The sequence below is a fragment of the Natrix helvetica genome, assembly GCF_964273705.1.
Source record: "Natrix helvetica genome assembly, chromosome: 3".
Lineage (NCBI taxonomy): Eukaryota > Metazoa > Chordata > Lepidosauria > Squamata > Natricidae > Natrix > Natrix helvetica.
Window position 1 is genome coordinate 162,698,800 of NC_138549.1, and position 26,152 is coordinate 162,724,951.

General features: G+C 36.5%; 1 protein-coding gene and 1 long non-coding RNA gene across 2 annotated transcripts in view; both read right to left on the reverse strand.

Moving 5' to 3' along the window:
* The window catches only part of LOC309389599 (piezo-type mechanosensitive ion channel component 2-like), a gene marked incomplete at its 5' end in the record, with an annotated part of 33,873 nt that extends 14,290 nt beyond the window's left edge, over positions 1 to 19,583 (reverse strand). The window contains 17 exons of the mRNA XM_081948151.1: positions 937 to 1,093; positions 2,016 to 2,136; positions 5,285 to 5,451; positions 6,056 to 6,222; positions 7,423 to 7,494; positions 7,754 to 7,883; positions 8,713 to 8,828; positions 9,397 to 9,468; positions 12,759 to 12,855; positions 13,707 to 13,950; positions 14,481 to 14,646; positions 16,276 to 16,377; positions 16,556 to 16,760; positions 17,558 to 17,758; positions 18,237 to 18,380; positions 18,860 to 19,036; positions 19,500 to 19,583. Coding sequence (XP_081804277.1) covers positions 937 to 1,093; positions 2,016 to 2,136; positions 5,285 to 5,451; positions 6,056 to 6,222; positions 7,423 to 7,494; positions 7,754 to 7,883; positions 8,713 to 8,828; positions 9,397 to 9,468; positions 12,759 to 12,855; positions 13,707 to 13,950; positions 14,481 to 14,646; positions 16,276 to 16,377; positions 16,556 to 16,760; positions 17,558 to 17,758; positions 18,237 to 18,380; positions 18,860 to 19,036; positions 19,500 to 19,583 — 2,422 coding nt within the window. The remainder of the gene's footprint in view (positions 1 to 936; positions 1,094 to 2,015; positions 2,137 to 5,284; positions 5,452 to 6,055; positions 6,223 to 7,422; positions 7,495 to 7,753; positions 7,884 to 8,712; positions 8,829 to 9,396; positions 9,469 to 12,758; positions 12,856 to 13,706; positions 13,951 to 14,480; positions 14,647 to 16,275; positions 16,378 to 16,555; positions 16,761 to 17,557; positions 17,759 to 18,236; positions 18,381 to 18,859; positions 19,037 to 19,499) is intronic.
* Positions 10,101 to 12,264, reverse strand: LOC309389084. The gene is made up of 3 exons (XR_014174893.1): positions 12,126 to 12,264; positions 10,980 to 11,069; positions 10,101 to 10,192 (listed from the first exon to the last, which is right to left on the reverse strand). It is a non-coding gene; the product is annotated as an uncharacterized lncRNA (long non-coding RNA).
* Positions 19,584 to 26,152: the final 6,569 nt, after the last annotated feature.

Consider the following 26,152-nt stretch of genomic DNA (forward strand, 5'->3'; position numbering starts at 1 on the left):
CATTAAAAGAAGTGCCCCTGTGTAAATTCCTGTGTGGGAGAATCCCCCCTCCCAAATGGCAACAAAAGAATCTAATGAACACAGAGGGATCAAGCTTTCACCTTTTGATTGCAAAAGAGGTTTAAAGAAATGTGAAACTTCTCAACATAAACCAAACCACAGCAATAACAGTGAAAGTGAGCAGCTTTAGGATAGGGGGAGGCCATTTGGGGGAAGTTGAGGAACACAGCGGACAGAGTGATTAAAAAAGAGACAACCCTTTTTTTAATTTCTAAGATAGGGGGTACTTTTGTTTCTCAAACAGATTGAGTTGATGTTACAGTTTATGCTACATTTGTCATCTCAAAATGATGGGAAATCACATTGCCCATTTTCAGGAATGGCACTGTAGTTTAGTTGGAGAAATTTCTAGAACCACAAAAGGGGATTCCAAGCCTATAGTTGCTCACCCTAAGATAGGATAACAACAAATGCAAATGACATTTGAAAAGATCACTTCAAATTATTTCCTTCCTCAATGCCAGAGAGACCTTTCTTTAATGGGCCATCTTCCTTTGAGAGGCATGCTAGGATCATCAGTGGGTTTTATGATCCTCACAGAACAAAAGAGCAGAGATCACAGGCAGGAAACTGCCAAGGTGAAGGCAGGCTATTACTTTATATTTCTGTCAGATCTTAGAGTGAATTTAAATCAAGGACATATATCAGGTGCTAAAATATAACTAGGCTTTTGGTTATAGAATTATATTCATTTTGACTGAGTAGGAAGTTGCTGTTAGCTTCTTCCACTCCGTCAATAAAATGTTCAATTCTCCAGCTCTTGTTTTATTAGTATATTTTTGACTTTTATTTATTAGAGAGACAGAATTATCCTTTTCTCTTCCTCTCCTCTTCTCATAGTAAACATATTTTGTACACATATTTGCATTTATCTACCTCTTTTAGCCCTCTTAAAAATGTTCCTAGAGAGATGCCATCCTTCTGAGCTAGACTGATGCTCCTTCAAATGACCTTTGCAACCTTTCTTCTTAGATTTCTTGGCCATGTCCTTTTGTTTAGGATCTAGTATTTTAGAATCCCAGAGACCTTGACACTGTGGGACAAAGCAAAGTGAAAGTTATTGCATGTGCGAATCTTAAAACCACATTTAAAAGAAGTGAAAGAGAATGCTGGGTCTGTACATGCATAATTCCCATACATGTCAGAGCACAGAGCAGGAAAAATAATTGGACCTTTCATGAAGAAAGTGGCTGTCAAGTAACCACCCAAATTTCGGTATTTGAGGGAACTCAGTTTGATGCTTTAGGAGAGATAAACATTTGAAGAGATGTTCCTTCAAATATTATGACCATAACACTGACTGCTTCATTTGCTCTAGGACAAGTCTATTGTAGAATTAGGGAAACTTCAGTCATATAGCTGGAGGAGTTTTGTATTAAAAATTACAGCTTGGGAGATTTTAGTTGAAAAAAGAAAATAATTGGGAAAAGAAAGAAAGGTGTAAGGAATTATACACAGTATGAAGAATATCCAGAGCAAGGGACATCTCTCTTTCTCAATGATAGTACAAAACGACTGGCTACTCAGGAGAAACCAAAAGAAATGTTCTGTTACAAAATGTTTGTCCAAACTATAGAATTATTTGTTTCCAGAAGCTGAGAAGTTAAAGAAATTAATGGAGCATAAGGCTGCCAATGGGTGTGATAGTTCTATATTAGCTGCAAAGGAAATATATTTGCAATGACATTTCCATCTGCTAGAAAACATGAGTGTCACTCTCTACATTGCATCAATGTTCTTCTGGTGGGACATGGTTGATCACTACAGAAAAGTGACCAGATACCAAAGGTGATCAAAATCACTGTAGAGAGAAGTTACTGGACTAGATAGGTTTAGGATTTATAGGACTCTTCTGATGTTATCATAGACATCCGCTGTACGACATGTTAAAAAAATCCATGCTTGAAAAGGCAGATTAAGGTCTTTTTTTTCCTATTAAGGATAGTTTGCAGTACCTTCAAGATGTACCTGTGCAAGAACAAGGCTAGGAGTTGCACCAGATCATACTGTGCATATCCATCTTTCTTTTCAATCCCAATTATATTTGGCAAGGCAAATGGTGCTTCTCCACTGATACTGCAATATAGCTTAGAAGACCAAGGAAAGAATCCAAATTGGGAAATACATTTGATCACAATCATTATCTGGCAGAAGAAGGAAACATATGTAGATGTATTATTATTATAAAATGACAATTCTTCAAGATTTCTAAAACAGTGAGCAATGCTAAAGGGGTAGTGTTCTGTTCTACGACACAGGCTTCATATTTTTCTCCTGCTTATTTAATGATCATCTTTTCAAAGGAGAAAGTCAATAGAAACTGTGAAACAATATTAAAATTTATCTTGTAGGATTCAGCTGAAATCAGTGTTTTTCACTCTTATCCATGTGTCTTTCCAGGATAATTATCAGGACATATATTCCAGATACAAATCACCATTTATTCAAAGGCCTGTGTTAGAAGATGCTAACAAGAAGTTTTGTTTTCCTCCTTTTTGCCTGAGACCTTGTACTATGTTCTGTTGTAGTTTTCTTTGTTTCCAATGTGGCCAGTAGTTGCTTCCAAGTCAGAGACTAAGATTCCCAGATAGGCTTCCCGTTTTTTTTTATTTCAGTAAAGCTCAAAGGGGAGTGAAAATGATATACAGAGAAGAGTACAGCAACTAAATGCAGCAACTACTGAACACTTACCTCAGTGTAAATGATTGCTGTCATCCAGAAAAATTTGGTAGGCCTTGGAGAGGACAACATAGGCCACAGGAATATCAAGATGGAGAGAACCAAAGTAAGAATGGAAGCAGAAACCATGTGGTTGACAATGATAACAAAATAACAAAGCATTTCTGATGTAGAGATCATAACATGGTACAAAGCAACTCCCAACTTCAAGAGGCAAGGAAGGCACTGGTAAAATTTATCTGACTGTTCCAGCTCATTGTCATGAAGAATGCTAGACCATATTTAAGGAAAAAGCACAAAAGAAATGTCATTAACTACGGTAACTTATTTCCCCTTCTTAGCATTTTCCCTTAGGTGCAGGGTTCTATTTTTGGAACAAGTAAATATTAATCCATTGGTTGTGACAAGAATTAACCAACGACTTTGTTGCATGAGGCTGACATTATGGGCTGAGAAAGAGTCATCCAGACAGCTTTCATGGCTAAGACAGGACAACTCACCGTCTCCTGTTTCTAGTTGAGTCCTTAACCACTAAAACAAACCAGCTCACAATTAATAATTGTAACTAAAATAATATATACGGTACCAGCATTAATATATTATAGAATAAGTGATATCCTGAACTTTTGATACAGTTCATCATGAACATCTCTTTCATTTTTCCCCACCTAAGGTACTAGGTCAGCCTTCCACAGCTGAAGTCATCCAAATATGGAATTGTGAATCTCGGCATTTCACCCTGTATGTTGGAGAACACAATGGAGCTTTGAGATGTCTGATCTGGGTTAGGTCAGAACAGTGAACAAGAGGCACTCACTGAAATATTGTGGACCTAAGGATTTTGCAATCTTGAATTCATGCCATTAAAAAGGAAAGTAAGGTCGGAAGGCAGTTTTAATAAAAGCATAATGAGATATGCCTTGCCTGTTAAGCACCAGCTCAGTGGTTTTCATCATAGGAGATATTTCATCTAATGGCTTGTTGGCTTTTGGACTTCTAGTGAACAAGGAATCTGCACACTCTTGAATTTCTGATGGAGAGATGGAAAGAACGGCAGGTTCTGCACAGGAAGTGATCAGAGTGAATCTTTGGGAGAGGGCTTCTTTTTCATTTCCCCCTTCTATCTTCTCACTCCCCATTACATCTTTGTCAGTTTCACTGGATTTCCTGATTTCCAAAGACATAAAAAATTGTCCAGAAGTCTTTTATTAGCTCCAAGACTGAGAGGCATTTTCACAATGGCTCTTCTTCCAAAGAGCTGTTAAAAACAATTCATTATCCTTCACTTCTGAACTATTTTAACCATCAAGAATTTGTGCAAACAAAAATCAGGGGAAACAAGCTTCTTGATAACTTCGGGCATTTGAGTCCTCTGTTAGAATGACAGGAGACAATATTTCTTTGCTCAGAAATTCCATATTTGGTCTCCAAAGTAAAGATCTCACCATTAAAAATTTCTGTTTTACTACCCAGTATAGTTAGGCTGGGAGAGACCACATATTTGATCCATGGGTAACAGGTGACTTAACCTTCTTTTAGCCTCTTTGTTCAAAGCCAAGTTGAAAAATCTAAAAAAAGCAAAGCACCAAAAAATGGGGAAATGGGTCCTTCTCAGTGTGCACAGGTGGCTCTGTGTGGGAATCACATCAAAAAATCATAGCTTTGTAAGGGATATTTGAGATCATCTAGTCAACCTCTCACTGTCCAATGTGTTTGGAAATCATCTAGTTGTGACCTGCCCAGTGTAGAAATCCTCACTCTTTTGGCTGCCCATTCTAAAAGCACAGTTCTGAACCATTATATAAGGGGACGGGGGGAGGGGGGGGGACGACAATAAAAGCAAAAACAAACAAATAATAAAACAGAAAGAAAAAAACTGGCATCAAAACCACTTCTATTATGCAGCCAAAGCTGCTACCTTCCAAATCTGACTTCTCCCTATCCTAGTGCTTGGTGGAAGAGCCAAGAAAAATCTCTGTGATGAAACATAGTGTCATATTGCAATGTTTCTGCTTGCATCAACATGTACAATGGATGTAAATATGCAATGGATGGAAGTGCACCATGACATCACAGTGCATTTCATCATTTTGATGTAATTTTGGTGCACCACAGCTGTCTGTGTCTGCATGCTCCTTTTCTGTCAAAAGGATTTTTTTTGCATACACCCTTTATATGTTGGTAGAAGCAATATGCACCTGCAGTGTGAAGACTGCCAGCACTCTTTGCTTTAAAGACAGCATTCCTCAACCTTGGCAACTTTAAGATGTGTGAACTCCCAGAATTGTCAAGTAGCATGCTGTTTATGGAATTCTGGGAGTTGAAAGTCCACACATCTTAAAGTTGCTGAGGTTGACAGATACTGCTTTAAAGGGTCAAAGATAAAAGCTGAGATAATGTCTTTGTGGCTATGTTCCATTGGTTTTTAATGGGCAAAAGAGATACTACAGATTCAAATATATATATAAATCTACATGATCGGTTACAAAAACCTGAAGAAAAAATACTGGAGGTTTCCACCTTGTGACAAGCAATTACTTCTTACCTGAGTTGCACAGATAAAGGCTCAGTATTCTCAGTCGGTGGAGATTCAGATACCTTGCCTTGGCTTTCCTCAGTTCCTATTACTTTGGCTTTATATTCTCCATAAACTGGCTGATTATTCTCAAATCTGTAATGTTGTAGAACCATATCTGCTGAAACCTCATCTCCCTTTAGAAAATAATCCAGAGCACAGTTAATTGGGTGGAAGGAGAGCAGTAAAGGAGAATTAAATGGGGTTGCTTTGGTCCATAAAAGTTCAAAAGAAAATAGTATTATCTGGAATTGGCATGTTACATGAAATGCAGAACGTCACAGTGAAGAGAAAAGCTCCACAACACATTACACTGCCTTTACTACAAATTAGCAGTTAGTCATTGCTAACTAGCATTGCCTACAATATACATTGAGAAATGCATACGGCTGCCTATCTTATTCCTGATAGTAAAAACATAATAAATTGTACAACACCATATATTCCAACCATAGTACCACAATGTCCCATGAATTCTACATTTATACTTGCTGAATTCACTCTAGCAGTCTGAAAGCAGTCACTCCAGCAATGATTGGCCATCTGACTGGACACCAAGTGCAATTCAGGACAACTATTGTCAAAGTCACCATGAGCTGACATCAACCAGCAACAATACAACTAAGCCCAGTAAACATAATAAAATTCAAATCCAGTTTCTTAAATTAAAATTGCAACTAAAACACAAAGCCTCTATAAACAGAATGTAAACTACAGTACTTCAAAATCCAGAAATCTTACCTTGTTCATCTGTTGCCAAAGAATATATTTTTCGAATCTCAATGCATCAGCAATGTCCAAATTATCTTTAACGAGGGAATTAAGGGCTTCTATAATACCATCCATCAATGCACGCATCAAGATGGAGATAAGCGCAATAATGTTGATTATTCTTTGCATAATACTTTCTGTTGTGAAGAGAACAAGCATCTTACTATGAGAAAAACTGAGAGCCCAACATCATTCCAATTCTAAAGACCCTTTAGGAATCTGCAAAGCTTGGAGTGTAACCCTCATATTATAGTTATAAAAACTGCTTCACTAATTTGCTCTCAGGAATACTCATACACCTATAGAGAATGTTTCAATCTCTAACAGTGACAGCATCTGTCTGCATTTTATTCTGTATTTTGTACATTCATGTTATAATCTGTTTTATTTGTCCTCTAACAGATACCATACATTCATTGGCATTGGTATACTTTCAGTTATATGTCTATTTGAAAGTTATTTTATAAGTGATATCAAATGTATCTTTTTCTTCAAAATGCAAATAGTATTAATTAATCTGGTGGAGCTACACAGAGAGAGAAATTTATCTGTGTATCCTGCTACATTCCTTAAGAAAACCTTTTCTCTGAAGTTAATACTTATTTGGGGGGAAAATACTCTAAAACTGTCACTGTGATTTCACCAGGAGAAGAAAGAGTTAAATACCTCCCTTATGATTTTAATAATTGCTATCAATTATTAAAGATTGATAGTGAAAAGATTAAAGTGAAAAAATGCACTTAGTGTGATATCCGTGGATATCTCCATATCTCCATGGAAAATTTTATTACACCTGCTTGAACAGTTAAAATTCCAAAACCATTATTCCTTGCAATATAATATTAACAAGATAATAAAGTTGGAGCTACATGGAATAATAATGAAATAGAAAATCATGATTATTCTTGGTAGATATGGTAAGCTGGAGCCTATTGACTCAAAATTTAATGTAGAATCTGTCCCTTCAAAGCATCATAGAAATGTCACCACCATCACTATCATGGAATTAAACCCATTAAAATTTAATTTGCAGGACATTTGTACACTGTAGCCTTTGGCTGCTTGCCTCCCATGCATAAACTGGAAATGAAAACATCTTAAGAAATCCCAATTTATACAGAATAATGGCCAGGTGTCCTGTCTCAACTGCAATTAGCACAGATCCTCATTGGTGGATTCATGCCCCGTCACCTTTGATGGCATGGCTTCTTGCCACCATTCCAAGACTGGAAATCTGAATTAGCCCTGATGGTTACTCACCTGTGACCTACATGAGAGATAGATGATTGACTCATTAATCTGTATGCTAATGATTTCTGTACAATGGAATTAATTACCTGACTTATCCAAGTCCTCTTCAGAAGCCAGTATCTCTATATTTTCATCAGAGGATTCCAAACTGACATTAGCTAAACACACAAAACAAAACAAAAATAAAAAAATCAGAACAGCATCCTAGGATTATGACTCAGGCCAATGCCCTTGATGAAGTTGTATATTGAGGTTTCCACCTTTCCATCAACAAGAATATAAATTTATTTTTGTGAAAAAGTTTCCAAAATATATTAATAAGAGGTGGAGGATGATTTAAAATATAGTATTTTCCACTTCTAACCAATCATGATATAATCTAGTGAAAATAACAGCATGTGTAAAAAGGACTCCTACCTCTTTCAACCCCTGGTAATTGCTCGTTTTTCCGTTCCTCCTTCTTTTTATTTCTTTGACTTCTAATTTCATCTTGCGCTCTCATATTTAGAGCTGATTTTGCATTGCTCATCCAGGCTTCATATGCAAGCTGCAAAGAGGACAGAATCTTATTGAGCAATGGCTAACCTGGGGTAGAACATATTAAATTATGTCCTACTGAATTTCTAGCTGCCTTTAAACAAAATGGTGGGTTTTGTAAAACAGTCAAAACATAGAATACAATTGATGTATTGAAAGAAAATACATCTAGTTCGTCTTCCCAGTTTAACCACTGCTGAAGCCATTAGGAGAGGTCATCTATTAACATGAGGCAATTGTTACATGAATCGCTGCAGTTGTTAAGATTCACAGTTAAGTGAACCTGACTTCCCCATTGACTTTGCTTGTCAGAGGTCAGCTGGAAGTTTGCAAATGGCCATCAGATGACATTGCAATACTGTTAATTTGGGTTGCAGTGCACCAGAGGTGGGTTGCTCCTGGTTCAGCCCAGGTTGGGTGAACCTGTAGTAGTGGGGACGGCTGGGCAGAGCCTCCCGCTTTGCTTCTGTGCAATGCTGTGCACAGAAGCATTGTGTGTGTATGTGCAAGCACACACAAACGCACTCAGACTAGTAGTAAAAAAAATGGCAACCCACCACTGCAGTTCACCCAGTGCAAATTTTGATCACATGACCATGGGAATGCTGCAATGGTTGTAAATGCGAGGATCGGATGTAAGTCATGTTTTTCAGTGCCATTGTAACTTTGATTGGTTGCTAAAGGAATGGTTGCAAGTCAAGGGTACAGAATTGTATTCCCACAAAAACTGAATAGTTTTTGCCTACAATTTAAAAATAACTAGATGCCTATATGCCATTTCCATTAGCTCTCAGTCACTTCCCTGGCACAGTTTTTTCCCCTTCAAAAATTGGACACACCTGCCATGCTGTTTTCTTTTTAAATAATTCTTTTTTGCTCTTTTCAGAGTGTTCGTGTTCTTCTTCTTCATCTTCACTATCTGTATCAAAAAGGCAATAGCTCCCACTTCGAACCACTGAAATTGACAGGAAATCCAGATATTAGAAAGCTCTTATGGAATTGCGTGCCACATGGATAAAACTCAGATTTTTCAATCAAGTTTTCTGCTCCTCAAAAGATTGCAGTTCCATTGCCACATTGCTTACTTACAAATAGGAAAACCAATTAAAACAGCTTTTTATCTAACCTGGTGTCCTGCAGATGGAATTAATTTCAGCTCCCCTCTATTCAAGCCAATTGTAGCTCAACCCATCAGAAGAAAATTAGGGAAAACTGTAATTGTTTAGCCAAACATTTCACTGTTAAGCTACTGTACTTGCATAAAAGAGAGCTAAATGCAGTACCTGAAGATGACACCTATTTTTTGTAAGTCCTTTGCATTACAATTTTTTGAAAGTTGGACTATTGAATCAAATACATCTTTGTAATGCACCAAAATGTTTTAAGCAACTGATTTAACTCATTGTTCATGCTTTTCAAGCCTAGCAATAATCATTTTGTAGCATAAACATCAAACAAACCAATTCTCTTCAAAGGGGACACCAAGTAAATAGACCTTTTATTAGTAAACACAGGTAATGTACCTGAATTATGTGTCACCCATGGCTGCCACCAATTCTTTTTATTCTCTTTTTCCATCTTGCTGGTACCATCTCCTGTAGAAAAGACAAAAAGAATTACTCAGTAAAAAGTGCCTTAAGAAAAAAATAGAGAAACTTTGCCGAACCTGTCACTCTCCAGATATGTTGAAGTTCCCAGAATCCCCAGACTTCATGACTAAGCATGGGCATCCATAGGGTCAGGGGGTAAGTGATGACATTTGCGCAAATGACATTGTCACACAAACATTGTGGCTAATACAGTCATAGCAGCAACAGGAGAATTTGAGAGTGCCATCATTACCAAAATAGCCATGTAATTTTAGTGTCATTTCTTTTCAAGATAAACAGAAATTTAGGAAAGAAAGATAAAATATCTATCCAATACTTCTGGTCACAAAGAACAATCTGATTGAAAGCTTTCCAGTCAACATGGGTGACATTAAAGATATTTTCCTTTATGTTGCTAAGTGAGACATTTGTTAAGTGAGTTTTGCCTCATTTTATGATTTTTCTTGCCATGATTGTTAAATGAATCAACACAATTGTTAAGTTAATAACTCGGTTGTTAAGTGGATCTGATTTCTCCATTGACTTTGCTTGTCAGAAGGTTGCAAAAGGTTTGGAATATTCAAAATTTTCTAAGCAATAAGGCTTAGATATTTTATGAAAAAAATGAGGGTTTTTACCTGGATCCTCCTCATCCAATTTCTGATCAGACTCTGTTTCTAGTACTTTGCAGGAGCTTTGGTTTTTAAATTTTGGTTTAATCAGGTCCATCCTAAAAAAATCACAAAAGAACATGATTTCCTGCCTCCAAAGAAAGTCAAGTATGCTTTTATACCAATATAACTGAGATTTTTATGCTAATTATGCTAGTATTAAGATTTCTCTCCTTTCTTTTGTGGGCTTCTCTTGCTTGCCTGTGCAGAATTGAGCATGTATTCTTCCAATGCAGCCTAAAGTACAAGATGTCTGAAATTTAAGCTTATTTCTTTTACCAATAATATGGACCACACTTCCATATTTGCAGGTGAGTGCTATCAAGGATCATGATTTCCATTTAGCATCTTTACATATATCAAAATCCTTTCACTGAGAAGACTGGGGGGGGGGGGTTTAACTCACACTAGATGTAAGTATTTATTATTGTTATGATATGGATTTAAACTTGCAGACTTCTTTGGACTACTGAAGACAATAATAAATATATTTTTTTATTTGTAAATTGTCTCAAATTTCACAGACTTTATCTCATGAATATATTGTATATGATAACTACAGTATATGCTACAGCTGAACAAAAAGCTGCCACAGAAACAAAATTTAGGAAAGAAAGACAAAATATTTATTCAATACGTGTGGTCACAAAGAACAATCTGATTGAAAGCTATCCAGCCTACCTGGATAACATTAAAGATATTGACATACTAAACTGAAACTTCTGCCATTAAGCTGAAGATCTATCTTTACCACCTTTCCCAACTGAGCACCTCAAACTAAAATAGATTTGTCATATTTCCTAGGTATTTTTTTTTTGATAGTGCAACTGAATTGAAGAAACTTACTGCTTTTTCATGATTTCCATTGATTTTCTATTTTCTTCCATCCGAAAAGTCACCCTTTTTTTCCGCGTCAACTCAAACATCTCAGCTGCCCTGTTTTGAAAAACAAGTTGGAACAATATTTCCAAAATTGTGCCTTAGTAGATCAAGGATCTAATTTATCCACCATTACTTTTTTTTCTGCATTAGAATGGTAGCCAGCAAGCTGCCTTTGTAGGAAATCCATGAAGCTCACAGACTGCTGTATTGATAATATTCAGTCAGATGTATATGCAAAGGAACCATGTAATTAATATCGCTAACAGCAGAGGAATCTGCAACAAAGTTTTAAAGCATCAAATGCACCTATTCCTTTCCATTGTCTGTACCATGTGGCTTTTTTCCCCCTTCCAACAATAATCAACAATAGCCAATAAACATGCTCAGTCTTTGCTGTTTGGGAATCAACTGAAGATCAGAACTCTTATGTTCTTAGGCTGGATCCTTCAAATATGTGAGGTTGAAATTCCAAGAATTTTCAGGCAACATAAACTGAAATTCCCTACAATTAATTATTTGTATAATATTAAGATTTTTAAAGATAACATAAAAACTAACACAAACTATGAAAATCCCTGCAATTACTGAGAATTTTAGACATTGCCATTCCAGTAAATGTAAAAATCATCAGGTTGAAAAAGCAATTTTAAAATTTAATTAAGAATACTTCAAACAGAGAAAAATTATAAATCAAGCCATTTATGTACATATGTATGCCAACCAATTAAAAAAATCAGAATCCATTAATAATAAGCAATTTATTAGACAACTGCATGTATAAAAACTTAAATTCTCCAAAACATCAGAATATTATTTTCTAAGGATCATAAAGGAGATAGTTCCTTTTATGCATGTGATATGTCATGTGATTAGAATGACATAGTCACCAGTTTCTCTAGTAAGAAAAGCTTAAACTGGGAAACAGATAATATCTCTAAGGCAATGTTAAAATTTTCAGGGCACTAGATGCCAATATCCCACTTTGTTCATGTCAGTTCTGCTTAGAGGTTAGTTACATCAGTTAATCATCCATTCTTAGCCTTGTTTCCATCTCCACTTCCAATAATCAAATGCAATATTGTTGTAAATTCAAGTAATGTTGATAAATACCTGGAGGCTAAGAAAGCTGTAGTCTTGAGATCAGTCACAATATAGAGATAATAGTAGCTCATAAAAACTCTTCTCTGAATCAGTAAGACTGTGAAACATACTGCATCCCACAGGATTCCTGCTTCATCCTTGGGCAATTCACATATCTCATTATTAGGTGGATCTGTGCAGAATAGAAGATTTCAGGACTGAAACTGGCAGAAAGGTTTTTAATTATTATTATTTTCTTTCTCTAATCTTCCCACTTGTATGTGTATATGTCACTAGAGGCGTATGTATGTATGTATGTATGTATGTATGTATGTATGTATGTCACGGCAACCGGGGAACCGGTTCAGGGGCTTGGCAAGCATGCCGTCCCTACTGGTTCAGCGACCCAATTGCCATTTCCATTACCGGTTCCACTGAACCAGTGTGAACCGTAAGAACCCACCTCTGTTTCTAGTCCCAGGCTGAGAGAAATGTCCCAAAGTCACTCATTTGGCTTTTGTGCCCAAGAGAGGACAAGAACTTGAATCTCTCCACTCCTAGTCTTACAACTTAAAACACACGTACTCGGGAAGTAAAGATCCATAATTTTCTTTAAGGAACATTTGGGATTCCTTATAATATAAAGACTCTCTTCCCACTTACCTACTTCATATCCTGGTATTGTGCAATACATAGCAAAGATCTGAATTAGCCAACAATAATTTATTTGTAATTTATTAAGGTATGCACATGCTCCAACCTGTAGAAAACGAGAAGGGAGGAAATTGAATAATTTAGCAGGGATTAGGACTCCAGATGTTTTATCAGTTATCATGAATAACCACCTATCATGTATTTCTCCTTTAGATTTTGAAAAAGCATGTTGGAAGCCGCGTAATTTCAACCTCTGCAACCAGTTGTATTGCATCCCTTTAAGAATTATAAGCAATGTCTGACATGTCTTTCCCAATGAAAATTACAATGTATTGCATTTAAATTGCCTCTGCCTCAACAGTGCTTCCAAACTATACTTCTTAAGTCGCTGTCAATATATTGACATTTCTCACACTACCCCTAAAAAGAGACTTAAACTTCTCCTTTTCTACCTTAGAATGCTTGAGAATTTCCTTTAATTTTCTCTTCTTGGTATTTTGAAGCCTAGTTAATTTGGAATTTCCATCTCTGTTGTTTTCTACTGCATAACTTTCCATCATTCTCAAGCGTCCTTAGCCATCCTAACTTCTCAATTTCAAAGATGCCCAATGGGAGAAATTTCTTAAGAAAATGTCCTTGGGATCAAATCAAATTCCTTTAAGATTTAAATATAAGAAACTATGGAGGTTGCAGATCTCTGAAAATCAATTTATATGCCAAAAAACGGGACCTCCATATCTACTTCATATCTAAAAAGATATGCAAAAACATGAGAAATTCACCAGCACTCTTTTTTCTTTTGAAAGACCATTTCAAAACAAATAAACAAATATTCTTCCATCAAATTAAAGAACTGTTAGAAAGAAATGTAGCTTATCTCTTTTTCTGAGGCAGTTTACAACAAATAGTTTTGCCCAGCCTCACCCAGCTGATCACAAACATTAACCCACTACATACAGCAAGAAGATTCTTTACTGTTATAACCAAAGTAGTGTAGGCAATCAAGTAGTCCCATGGTCTAAGAATGTCTCTGCGGGGCTTCAGATGAAGGCTTTGTCCAAAGTGCATAAAGTAGAAGCAGGCAACCAAGTAGCCTACACAGAAGATGTTGATTCTGGCTGTTGCAGTCACAAAAATTAGGCAAAGGGCAATCCAGAAGAGGTATTTGAATATAAGCACTTTGATCAGATCCAAATAAGATCTGTTCAGAAGAAAATCATGAGAATAGAATTAATAGAAACTAGATTGTATAGTAACAAGGGAAATCAAAGACAGAATTGGCTATAGGTTCTACAGAATGTGCTGATTGAACTCACCCACTGTATAAAGCCGTTTTGTTTATAACTATGGCCTTTTGAGTAGAGTCAGGTTAAGGCCAAGTAGACATTGACATAAGGTCTCAAAATTTAGGATCACCAATGCTGCCACTTCTTCAAAATTATTCAAAAAAATGAAAACCTGTGCATTAACAGGTGGTGGCACCATCATTTAATGTGTGGCCACCATATACCTTGACATGGCACTGCTGTTGGGGGTGGAGAATTCGGAAAGCACAACTGCTATCAGTACATGAAAAAATTCCACATTATATTAAGAAGCAGTCCCAAATTTCTATAGTTGTACCAGCTAGGAATTATGACGGCTTTAATCCTACATATCTAGAGGACAGTATATTGTGAAGTTGGTCTGCTTCTTAGAGAAACCCCAAACATGTTTTCCTTTATTTCTTACCTGCAATGGATAAAGTTTGGTACCCGACTAAATTCACTGAGACCTGCTGGGCCCAAATCTTGATTGATCTCTGAGTTATCTCCAGCTTGCAGCCTGACTACAGGTTGATCCTCATCTTCAAAAACTTGCCATTGGAAGGAAGCAAAAAGCAGAAGAAGGAAATCATCTACCATAAGGAAGGAAAGACAATTTTTTTAAAAAAAATCTGGAAGATGGTTTCAATTTTGCCTTCTTACCATAACATATTTCTCCAAGGCGCCTTTTAGCATCTGTGTTTAAATAAACAGCCATATAAAAATGTCATTTTGCTATCAATTACAAAAAGGGCCATGCTCCATAACACTAAAAAAGCAATGCAGCAATGCAGCAAAACTGCAACAATGAATCTTAGAGGCAGCTCTGCTGTTTTCACTGCTATCAGCTGCTTGAGTTGTACAAGTTAGCCAGAAGAAACAAAACTATTTTTACAAAGATTCACTAGCTGAGAAGATATAAACAAACTGGCGCACTAAAAAGCTAGAAGATGTGTTCTACATGGAATTCAATATACAGTGATATTTGTAGGGTAACTCATTATCAAATACCCTTTCCTATTTTTTGCCACAATAGTGTGGAATTTTGTTAAGGTGAAATTGGTTTGAACTGTAGGGTGGGCAATCTTTTGGAAACAGATTATTTTTAAAAAACTGAAAAGAATTTAGCAAAGAATTGTAATTACGGAATAGGATCTCCAGAGTGGGCACAATCGGTTAGAAGTGGGAAAATTCCTTTATCAGGGTGTTTGCTAAGTCTTTAAAAAATTAAATATTATTTCTAATGCAAGATACATATATTTGATTTCATTTGTGACTATTTTTATTTTATTTTTAACAGTAAGAAATTGCACTGCTGTTTCTCGGCAGATTGCAGTCAGGGGTAACCAGATAGAAGTAAGATGAAGAAGGCTTTACAGGAATCTGCAAGAGCTGCAGAACATGAAGAGCAAGTCCACAGTCATATATGCAGCCTAAATTAAAAGGACAAAAGTCATTGCTTTCTGGAAAAAACAGGACCTTCATACAGACTGGACAAGAAAAATCCCAGGTCTGAAATCTTAAAGAATTATGGGCATATAAATCAGGAATAGATATTTAGTGCTCCACAAATACTTTGGACCAGTGGTGGGTTTCAAATCCTGTTCCAACTGGTACAGGTGGTACATCCTCATGGAGGCCCGCAGTGTGCTCATACGTCTTAGCACCTCCGCGACGTTCCGCAACGCTCCAGCTGCTCTGTGGAGCGTCGCGCAGGGGCTGTATGTGCCATGCACCTGCGCGGAAGCACAGAAGCCTTTAAACACCTGTAAGGAGCTCAGGCGGGTGAATGGACCCACCGGAGTACCATACCGGAATGGTATCCGGTGCTCTGGGCTAGCTCTGGTACACCCATACTGGGGCGTACCACCTGCAACCCACCACTGCTTTGGACTAAGATACCCATATTCCTTGGATTCTCAATATAGTAATCTTTCCGATATGAGTGCCCTTACTGCCTATTCTACATATAATACTGAGCTAGATAACATTGCCCATTTTGTCCACATGTTTCCCAAGTGCAATGTGTATAGAGTATTTAGCTGTAATTTATTTATTAATTTTCTATTGCCATCCATCTCATCAAGCAATTCTGGGAGAACCTTAGGTATGTCATGTCAATATCACTGTTACCTCCAAGATCCAGTCCAGAATTATATTGGCCTAAAAATAAGTTACATTTCCTCATTAAGCAAATATTACCCTTTCCAAATTATACTTACACAGGAGAAAATTAGTATTGGGTCTTTCAGCAAAATCAGGCAAATAAAGCCACTTAATCAGATTTGAAGGGAACAACCAGTGGGAACTTCTCCATGGATAATCTGCCAGCAAAAAGATCAACTGCATTACACAAAACGTCTTAAACTAATTTATAAATTTGTTGTCCAGACAAGTTTGATGCAAAGGGAGATGCTGAACACAAAGCCAGTCCTCTGCTCAATTATTGCTATTACCCTCCACATGATATATCTCTGCTTCCCCACACAATGCTGCATTCACCTTGGCACAAAGCAGGTGGGAGACCAATACAAAGCAAATACTGAAAGGCCACAATGCTGGCAAGGAAGAAACAGTATTTGGGCCAGATTTGGGCTATTGCTTTCCTCTGACGATAGCTCAACAGGTAAGTCAGCCAACTGGCATGGATAAGTGCATAGAGGTCCATGCGTTTCCCAATCACATTAACTGCCGCCACAAAGCATATCTGAAAAAGGAGAAGAGGCAGCTGAGGTAACATCACAATGGCTCCAGGTTGAAGGGACTTAACATTGAGCTCAAGAACTGAATCTGTAATCACATACAGGTAATTCTCAACATATAATGAGTCTGCCCATTGTGATCATATATTGTGATTATTATATAACTGGTACGTCACAATGTTTCTTGTGATGTTTAAGCAAACACTGTGGTTGTTAAGCAAACCAATGTTTCACTATGGGCATTTATGGCTATTAATTTGTGTTTTGCCTTCTATAGTCAGCCAAATGTACAATACTTCATTAAATGTATATTATTATATACAAGCAGGGCAAAGTGCAACATTGATATACCAATGACAGCAATTTGCCACCTGTACAACCCAATATAGGTGACTCCAGTATTTCTCAATCCAGTAACTTTGAGGTCTGTTATGACTACAACTTCCAGATTCCCCAATTAACATGCTCACAGGAGAATTTTTTGTAATCTAATATGGCTGAAGAATTATGGATATCAGTCTCAAAACATTTGAAAGCATTGGACAGAAAGAATATGGTCTCTTAGCTATATGTTTGTAGGGAAGACAGACGGATTTATCTTGGAATTCCCAAAACTATAAAGTGAAGTGGTCCACAATGTGAACCAGGTGTCAGAAAGCATCACCTTGCCACAACACTTGGCTCTCTAGTGCCATATCAGATTATTTCCCACTTGAAACCAAACATATTTTGTCTTCTAAGCTGCCTGTCTCATTTCCCAATACCAAGAAGCTATGGTCCTTTCTTACCAACATTATCTCACCTCCAGTCCAAATTTGTAAAAACTATAGTTGAGAAAGTATTTGATGCAGTTGAGTAGCCCTTCATCCAAGTTCTGCCGGGCAATATTATTAAAAAGGCTACCTGTGACAGGTGGTAATAGTTGGTTCTGAGTCCAGTAAAAATATTGGTGGCGATATACTGTTGCTTCTAAAGCCATTAGAATCAGGATGGTAAGATGGTTCTAAGAAATATAGGAAAATACATCCTTCATAAGAAAGTTCAGTTCCCAAGTACCCTGCCTACCTAAAGCATCTATGTTTTTCCTCTCCAATAGCTCACCCTACTGAGACAACTACTGGTATATATTTATTTATGATGGCCATTATTCACGAATCATTCTCTTTTGATGGAAGACAGAACTATCTTTCCTATGATCCTCCTGGTGGTGAATGAATGGAAATCAAGTACTTGTACTAAAGTATGATTTAGGTCTGCTTCTGAACATCTAACAGACCATCGGTTTTAAATAGCCTAATGTCTTGAATCAGTCTTGCTCCTAATTTTAAGGTGATATTACAAAGTTTATCTGATATTATTAGACGAACATCAGTTTTTCCATTAGAAGAACTAATCTCACAGTCTCTGTCTTATAAGCAAAAAGATACATTTTGTAATATTCTCTTGCTTAACATAATATTAGTGGCTAAATAGAATTCTACCTTTAGAGAAAGAAGAATATTGTCACTGCACTTCATCAGTCCTCCAATCCAGAGTGCTGGGTCAATTGGTGCCATGTACAAAGATGATTTCTCCAAAAACTCATCAACATTGATAGAATGGTAAGTCATGTTCAAATACAGTTCCTGAAGAGATGGACATTTTATTCACTCACTCATTCATTCTTCATTTATTCAATTTATATGACATCCTATTAGCCAAACACTTCTGTTTTCAAAAGTATATCACTTCATGTTTAATTTATATGGTAGCTCATTGGCCAAATGACTCTACAATATACAATTGTACTTCTTGTTTTCATTTTTAAAGAAAAAAAGCCGGCAAAGGAAAAAAAGGTGGGGATTTTATTTCAGAAAAATACACTCATTTATTTATTCTCTTCAAACCTCCCCACTTCTAATCCATACTATCTGTAAGTCATGCCACTTGGAAATTTTGGGGTCGCAATTCCAAAATATCTTGAAGCTACCAAATTGTAGAACGTTAAGTTAATCATCAGGAATGGGCAAAATGTTCTGTATCTGATTAAGGGAGCTGGAACATCTTCAAGGAAGTACAAAAAATGGTTGAGGAATTTGGATCCTCATCCCATTAGCACACTGACCTGAGTGCAGTTTGAGGAATAATTCCAGGGCTTGATAAATTTCAGCTGGTATAACATTTTACAGATGACCATTACACAAGACCAAAATGTACAGATTCTTGAGGCATAGGGACGAAATTTGGAATAAGGAATAGCAAATGCCCACACAATAAAGAAAATGTAGTTCATCAAACACACCTACAGAAAATTGGAGACAAGCAAAGAAAGTAAAAAGCAACAGGAATCATATTTGCAAACAAATTGTTTTCAGTCTTGTGCTTCAGTCTTAATCAAATGAAGCAGATGATCTAATCCAGGTTGGAAAGTTTACCCCCAATCTTAGCCATAGTAATAGTTTGGTTTTTCATGCATCTGTAACTAGGCACAATACACAATATAAAGATCAAGATGTTGATGAAGAAACACACTATATTTATAATCACAACTAAACTTTAGAGTCTTTGTAACTTGAAGAACCCATAACATACATAAATAACATTTTGGATTATTAATTTATTAATAATACAATTTTGTACTAAATATTAACAAAGTATTCTTTTCTTCAATATTTATATCAAGATTTATTTTGTTTTGCTTTCTTGACTGAATTCCTACTTTAATTCTTTGGACTATTTCCCGGATGAGATAGTTATTTACTAACCTCTTGAAGTGTAATCCAGATAGTGCAAGTGGACACAATCTTAAGGATGTGCAGCTCCAGAAATCTCCATGCAAACACCTGCATATCCTGAGCTATTGCTATGATCTTCAGAAAACAAACTGCCAAATTTTCCATCTCCTCTGCCCATTTATTCCTCTTTACCCCTAGAAGGAAAAATAATTGATTTTTTAAAAAAGCAAAATAAAAAAGGACCTGGGATTTTTCCAAAGGTTTGCATTTTAAAAGTTTCTCAATGAAGGGATAAACAAATAATATGGCAGAGAGAAATATGATAGAATTACTGCTGTGACCACCAAAAAAATATTAGTTTGGTGAAAATACTGGTAATTCTTTTTGAAAATTTGCAAGTATGTGAATAGAAGTATAACTATTTTTATTGAAAAAGTTTTATACAAACAAATTTTCCCCCTTTGAACCCCGCCACCATACAATGTAAATCTCATACAGATACTATGCCCCCTCCCCTCCCCCCACCCCCCCAAAAATTTCTCATTCAAATATTATACCAAATACTTTACCCCCTCCCCTCCCCCCGTCTTAAAATAGATTACTCATTCACATATTGTACCCCCTCACCTCCCAACAATCATAATATAAGTTTCTCTTAAAGTAACAATAGCCCATTAATCCCATCTTCTAAGTTAATTAAACATATATAAATCATAATATAAATTTCTCTTAAAATAACAATATTTCATTACTTCCGCTATACACCACTCTAACAATTCCAAGCATCCCATGTATTATTTACTCTGATCATCTATCAGTCTAAACATTCTTACCTAAAGGCTACATAATACCTCCTAGTCTGGTATTTATTCTGTATGTAATCAATCCATTTTACCCATTCCTGTGTATAATTCTCCTGCTTCTGAGCTTTTAAGAAAGCTGAAATTTTTGCCATTTCGGCGAACCCCGCCACCTTCTGAATCCATTGATCAATTGTCGGTAAAAAATATTTTTTCCAATGTTGCGCAATCAACAACCTAGCTGCTGTGACCATATACAAAACCAATTTTGTTTCCCCTTTAGTAAAGTCCTTAATAGAAGTATAACTATTAAACTGGGTTGAATTTGCATATGAATTTATTCAACATTGGCTTGTTAGGGAATTCTGGGAATTGAAATCCACATACCTTAAAGTTGCCAAGTTGAGAAACATTGATTCAAAGTGTGATGCTGTGATCTGCACCTACTCCCAAGAATATCTGCCAGAAATTCATCAGTGGGAAAATTCATCCCACAGATGAATTTTGTTCCTCAAACCTACAAATAACAAACCCCCTTGCCATGTTGTTTTGTACTGGGATTGGGAGACAAAATATTACATTTACAAAATGAATGCCAAATTTATTAGAATAAAGCAAGCCACTGCTTTCTATATTTTCAATAGAAGAGTTCACTTTTCCGCCTTACCGTTTTCTGTAGTATTCTCAGACTTGTCCAGCCCGTCTGGAAAAGACTGTTGTAATGACTCAGGAGCCAGTCTGTTTAAAATACATTAGAAAGAATAGCTAACCAGTCTAACCATTGCATGGCTAATGAAGCAAGATACATCTTAGGTCATTCAGGTAATTTTTAAAAGTTATTTTTCTTTATTTGTTTTTTTTTAAATCAAATTTACATGCTGCTCATCTAGTGATGTTTTACAGATAATGAGAGAGACAATAAACTCTGACAAGTAAATATTTTCCAGGAATATTTTAAGAAAAGCAAAAGAAAAGGAATGTTAGACTGTTACATGGCACTGCCCTAAAAAACCACCCAGAATCTTCAGCTACCAGTAATTCAGAATGCAGCAGCACAGGCAGTTATGGGCATGCTGGTCACTACCTATAAAGCCCTTCATGGCATAGAGCCAGGATGCTTGAGGAACCACCTGCCTCCCATTATATCTGCCCAGCTGATCCAATCTGGCAGAGCTGACATGCTCCAGAATCTATTGATTAAATAACGCATCTTTCAGGACATTGGATTTCTCTGTTGCAGCCTCAGCCCTCTGTAAATAAGATTCCCCCTTAGATTCAAGTGGCCTTGACTCTTCTGGCATTTAGAAAGGCCTTGAAGACATGGCTTTTCACTCAGCACTCTGTGACTCCTTTTCCTTTTTCTTGTTCCCATTTTTTCTTGCAGTTTCTTATATTTTTGTCTCTTTTAAAACATTTTTTTTAAATGTTAAAATACCCAGAGTTTCTGGGAGTCAGGTTGCATATCATTCTTTTAAACTCATTCTGCATAGGACAGTCTTTTTTTAAAATATTTTTTTTATTTATTTTTTTAAAAACAAACACAACACATCCTTCTTTAAATAATGTAGAAAGTGTATCAGTTGGTTACAAAAAGGCTTTCGTGCATCTCTTCCACAGTCAACAAACATAATTCATATTAACTCAAGTATTTTAACTCAGATATTTATACATGCTACCATCATCATACCTCCATTTTCATTTGACTATAATTGTTTAAAAGTCCTTCATCATAAAATATACCAAGATTTAATACATAACCACATACTGGCATTTCATTTACTATTTCTAAAATCCTCCAATAACACTGAAACCTTATAGCCTATTCTAGCTAAACATACATAATATTTAATAACAAAGTTCTCCTTCTTTCCAAATCACTGTTTACAATTTACATCCAGTTTCCTTATGTTGTACCCATACCTGTATATACGTTGTTATCATTATCCCTCCTTTATTTAACTATATCCTGCATCATAACATCTCCCCCCTAATAATCAAGACTTAACTGTATCTAACTTAGTTCTTTTTTATTAACCTTTATACATACTCCAAAGCAAAATTCATGGCGCTACTTTTACAGTATTGAATGGTTCAGAATCTAAGTAACTTTTTTCTAATAAAATCTGTCCACCTGACCAGCATAGGCTTCAAAGGTTAAGCAGATTCAAACATTTAATATTCTATGCACTTCAATCTCACCTACTTTGCAGTTTTTGGAGTGTTTCTTTAACCCTGAAAAGATTAAAAAAAAACAAGTGACATTGCCAGTTCAGAAATTTCCCAAATTTGAACTTTAGACAAAGTCTTTCCCAATTGCTATCAGAAACATCTAACTGAAATGCCAGTTAAGGGCATCAGTGACATTTCAATGAGCCACAGTTGCTTTAGCAGGAACTTATAGTGCAAGTATTTACACATATACATAGAAGTAAGGGTGTTTGAATTCAAGCTAACTTACTTCAAGGAAATCTATTTATGATCGCAACACTCAGTATCCTAACAATATTCAGACATACATCATTTCCTGGAACGGGACATTCCCATGAGCAATAATTATTGACTGTGATTTCATATTCATAGCAATATTTCATTTTATCTGGGTTTTAAAGGTACTTTAACTCTACAAGTTAATCATCTCTTAACTTTAGCTTTCTTTCTTTATAGCTTTCTGCTTGATCAATAACTGGCAAGGGTGTGCCATCCTTCAACAAAAGTATTTCACAGCACAAAGGACTGCATGTAAAAAGCACCTCTTCAAAGCATTAAAGTAGCTGCATCGTTTTTTCAGTCTTACACAGCTGCCTCAAAGGCTGCTTCAGGCTGACTCTTCACACGTACAGTATGTATGCACTGTCACTGCGTTAAATTGTTTGCTAGCCGAGCTGAAAGAGTTATTGCGCAGGTCATAGGCCTTTATCAGCAATGATTTATTGCGCATGCTTAACATGTTTATAATACATCACACATTCCAGAGACTTCTTTCCTTTTGATCTTTGTTCGTCTGCCAGGAAGCTGGGAGACAAACTGCTTCTGCCAAAATGTAACAATTAGATAGATTTGTTTTATTTCTATTTTGTTATTTTTGTATTAAAGCTTGTTTTTAATTAGAACATGTTCTCAGGTTTTATTTTACTTTTTGCTTCTTGAGGATATGCTGTTTGGAAAAGCCGTCGATTCCAGACCTCATTAGTTCAGGGTGAAATCTTCCCCTGACATACACATCCTTGTGGAATTTTTTTTTAAAAAAAAGATTTGTATAGCTAGTATCTGTTAAGTATGCATAGCTAAAGTAGAAGCCTGCCTATGGGGGTCAGAGACACAAATGACAATGCAAACAAGAGTTAATATCACAAACTCAGATCTATCTGGGAACATTTATTTTCTTATTTATTTATTAACCATTTTTACACAGTCTTACCGAACACTTCAAAATAGTTTAGAAGAAGTTGCATATGGAACATAAAAACATGCTACATGAAATTGTACTTTTTTTTCTAGACAATGTCATTTGCAAGAGAAAGTTTCAAGAAATAAAGCCAACTCACTTATTAGCCAGAAGACACACAAGCATTTCCATTTGCTTATCACTGGGGAGAAACAAAACATAAATCTCAGCACCTATTCAATTCCAATTACTGAAAGCCAGTATCATAACACAAAAAATATTTGATCCCTTAAAGAGAAAATTCTCCTGGTTTCACTTTCCATATTCTACAGCCCTCCCATATTTGATAATCTGCTTCAACAGACAGCAGCATCTGATAAACCTCAATTGATCTAGGAAGCTAATTTGTGGATGGAAACTCAAAATGGGAGACCTTCCAAGTCAGTGAGCCAGATTGCAAGTTTTAAAAAATCCAGAAGACACTGGTAAACCATTTCATTATCATACCAAGAAAATTGCAGGCATATGTTCATATAAATCATGCGGACCAGCTAGGTTTGAAGGAGACCCAACTTGACTCTTAACTTCCCAGGTAGATCAATGAATAATTTGGCTAAAAACTCTCATCATGAAATTTGTAGGAAATGAAGCACAACAGGCCCAGAGAAAGAAGCAGGCTGAAGAAAAGCTGATGTAATAAAAACCAGTACTTCACACAGGAGTTCTAACAACCAATTAGAAATGAAGAATAATAACAATTAAGATAGTTGCATTGCAGGTGCTGCTTGTCTTCACACTCGTGGACTCTAAGAAAGCCAAATTTATGGTGGGACAGAAAATTGTGATAACTTTTTGCTGAATGTGTGTAGAACTTTATATTCCAGAGAATGAATGATATGAGAAGACACTGAGGTTGGAGACAGCATGCATGGCCCTAACACCTTTCATTTTCAAGCAATTATACATTTAAGCAAAACCCTAAATAGGATCAGGAGAATAAAAACCAGGTGGGGGAATGTGTTGAAGCAAGACAAATAACCGAGGAGGAGCCATATCAAAAAGAGGAAGAGATAGATGAGAATTATTTAGTATTTTTATTTTACATGTACTTATTTTCCCATAACAACCACCACCTATGAGTTAGGTTGGATTGAGATAAAATGAATGGCCTAAAGTTATGACTTGAATGTCCAAGGAGGTGGAGTAGAATCTGGGTTTCCCCATTCCAAATGTAACACTTTAACTACTACGCTGGATCTCAAATTTTGGGCCAATCCATAACAGTGCCATTTTAACAACCCAGTGACATCTCTTAAAGAACAAAGGAGGTCTAGGAGCCATGGTGGGGCTATGGTTAGAATGCAGTATTTCAGGCAATTCAGCTCACTGCCAGGAGTTTGATCCTTACTGGCTCAAGGTTGACTCACCTTCCATCCATCTGAAGCTGGTAAAATGAGGACCCTGATTATCAGGGGGAATATGCTGACTCTGTAAACCGCTTAGAGAGCGATGTAAAATGCTATAAAGTAGCATATAAGTCTAAGTGCTATTGCTATTACTATTGCTATCTAATGAGCACTTGTCCTGAGGGCCAACTTTGGGACTATTTATTTGCAAGAAATTCTGTCCCTAAGAAATTCCATATAAAATACAGGAAATATGAAGCCAAAATCATCTGCCTTGTTCTCTGCAGAACAAAAGAACAGTTACTAGCTTGATGACCCAACAAGCCATTCAAAATGGAAGTTGTGTGTATACATAGATTCATTACTAAGAACACATATACTTAAAACATACAGGTGAACCTCGAAAAATTAGAATATCATGCAAAAGTTCATTTATTTCAGTAATGCAACTTAAAAGGTGAAACTAATATATGAGATAAGACTCATTACATGCAAAGCAAGATAGTTCAAGTCGTGATTTGTCATAATTGTGATGATTATGGCTTACAGCTCATGAAAACCCCAAATCCACCATCTCAGAAAATTACAATATTACATGCAATCAATAAAACAAGAATTGGACATAGAACAATATCAGACCTCTGAAACGTATAAGAATGCATATGTACTCAGTACTTGGTTTGGGCCCCTTTTGCAGCAATTACTGCCTCAATGTGGCATGGCATTGCAGAAGGTCAGTGGTCCAAAGTCCTGTTGCTCAGTAGTCCAAAGTCCTCTTTTCTGATGAGAGCAACTTTTGCGAAAAGCACCAAAAACTGGTTCAATGACCGTGGAATTACTGTGCTTGATTGGCCTCTCCATTCTTTCTCCATACTCTGGGTCCTTGGTTTCCAAATGAGATGCAAAAGTTGTTCTCATCAGAAAAGAGGACTTTGGACCACTGTGCTTCATTAAGACACCGCAGCCGTCTACCAGGAGATTTTGGAGCACTTCATCCTTCCTTCTGCAGACGAGATTTATGGGGATGCTGACTCCATTTTCCAACTGCCCACACTGCCAAAAGCACCAAAACCTGGTTCAATGACTGCTGGA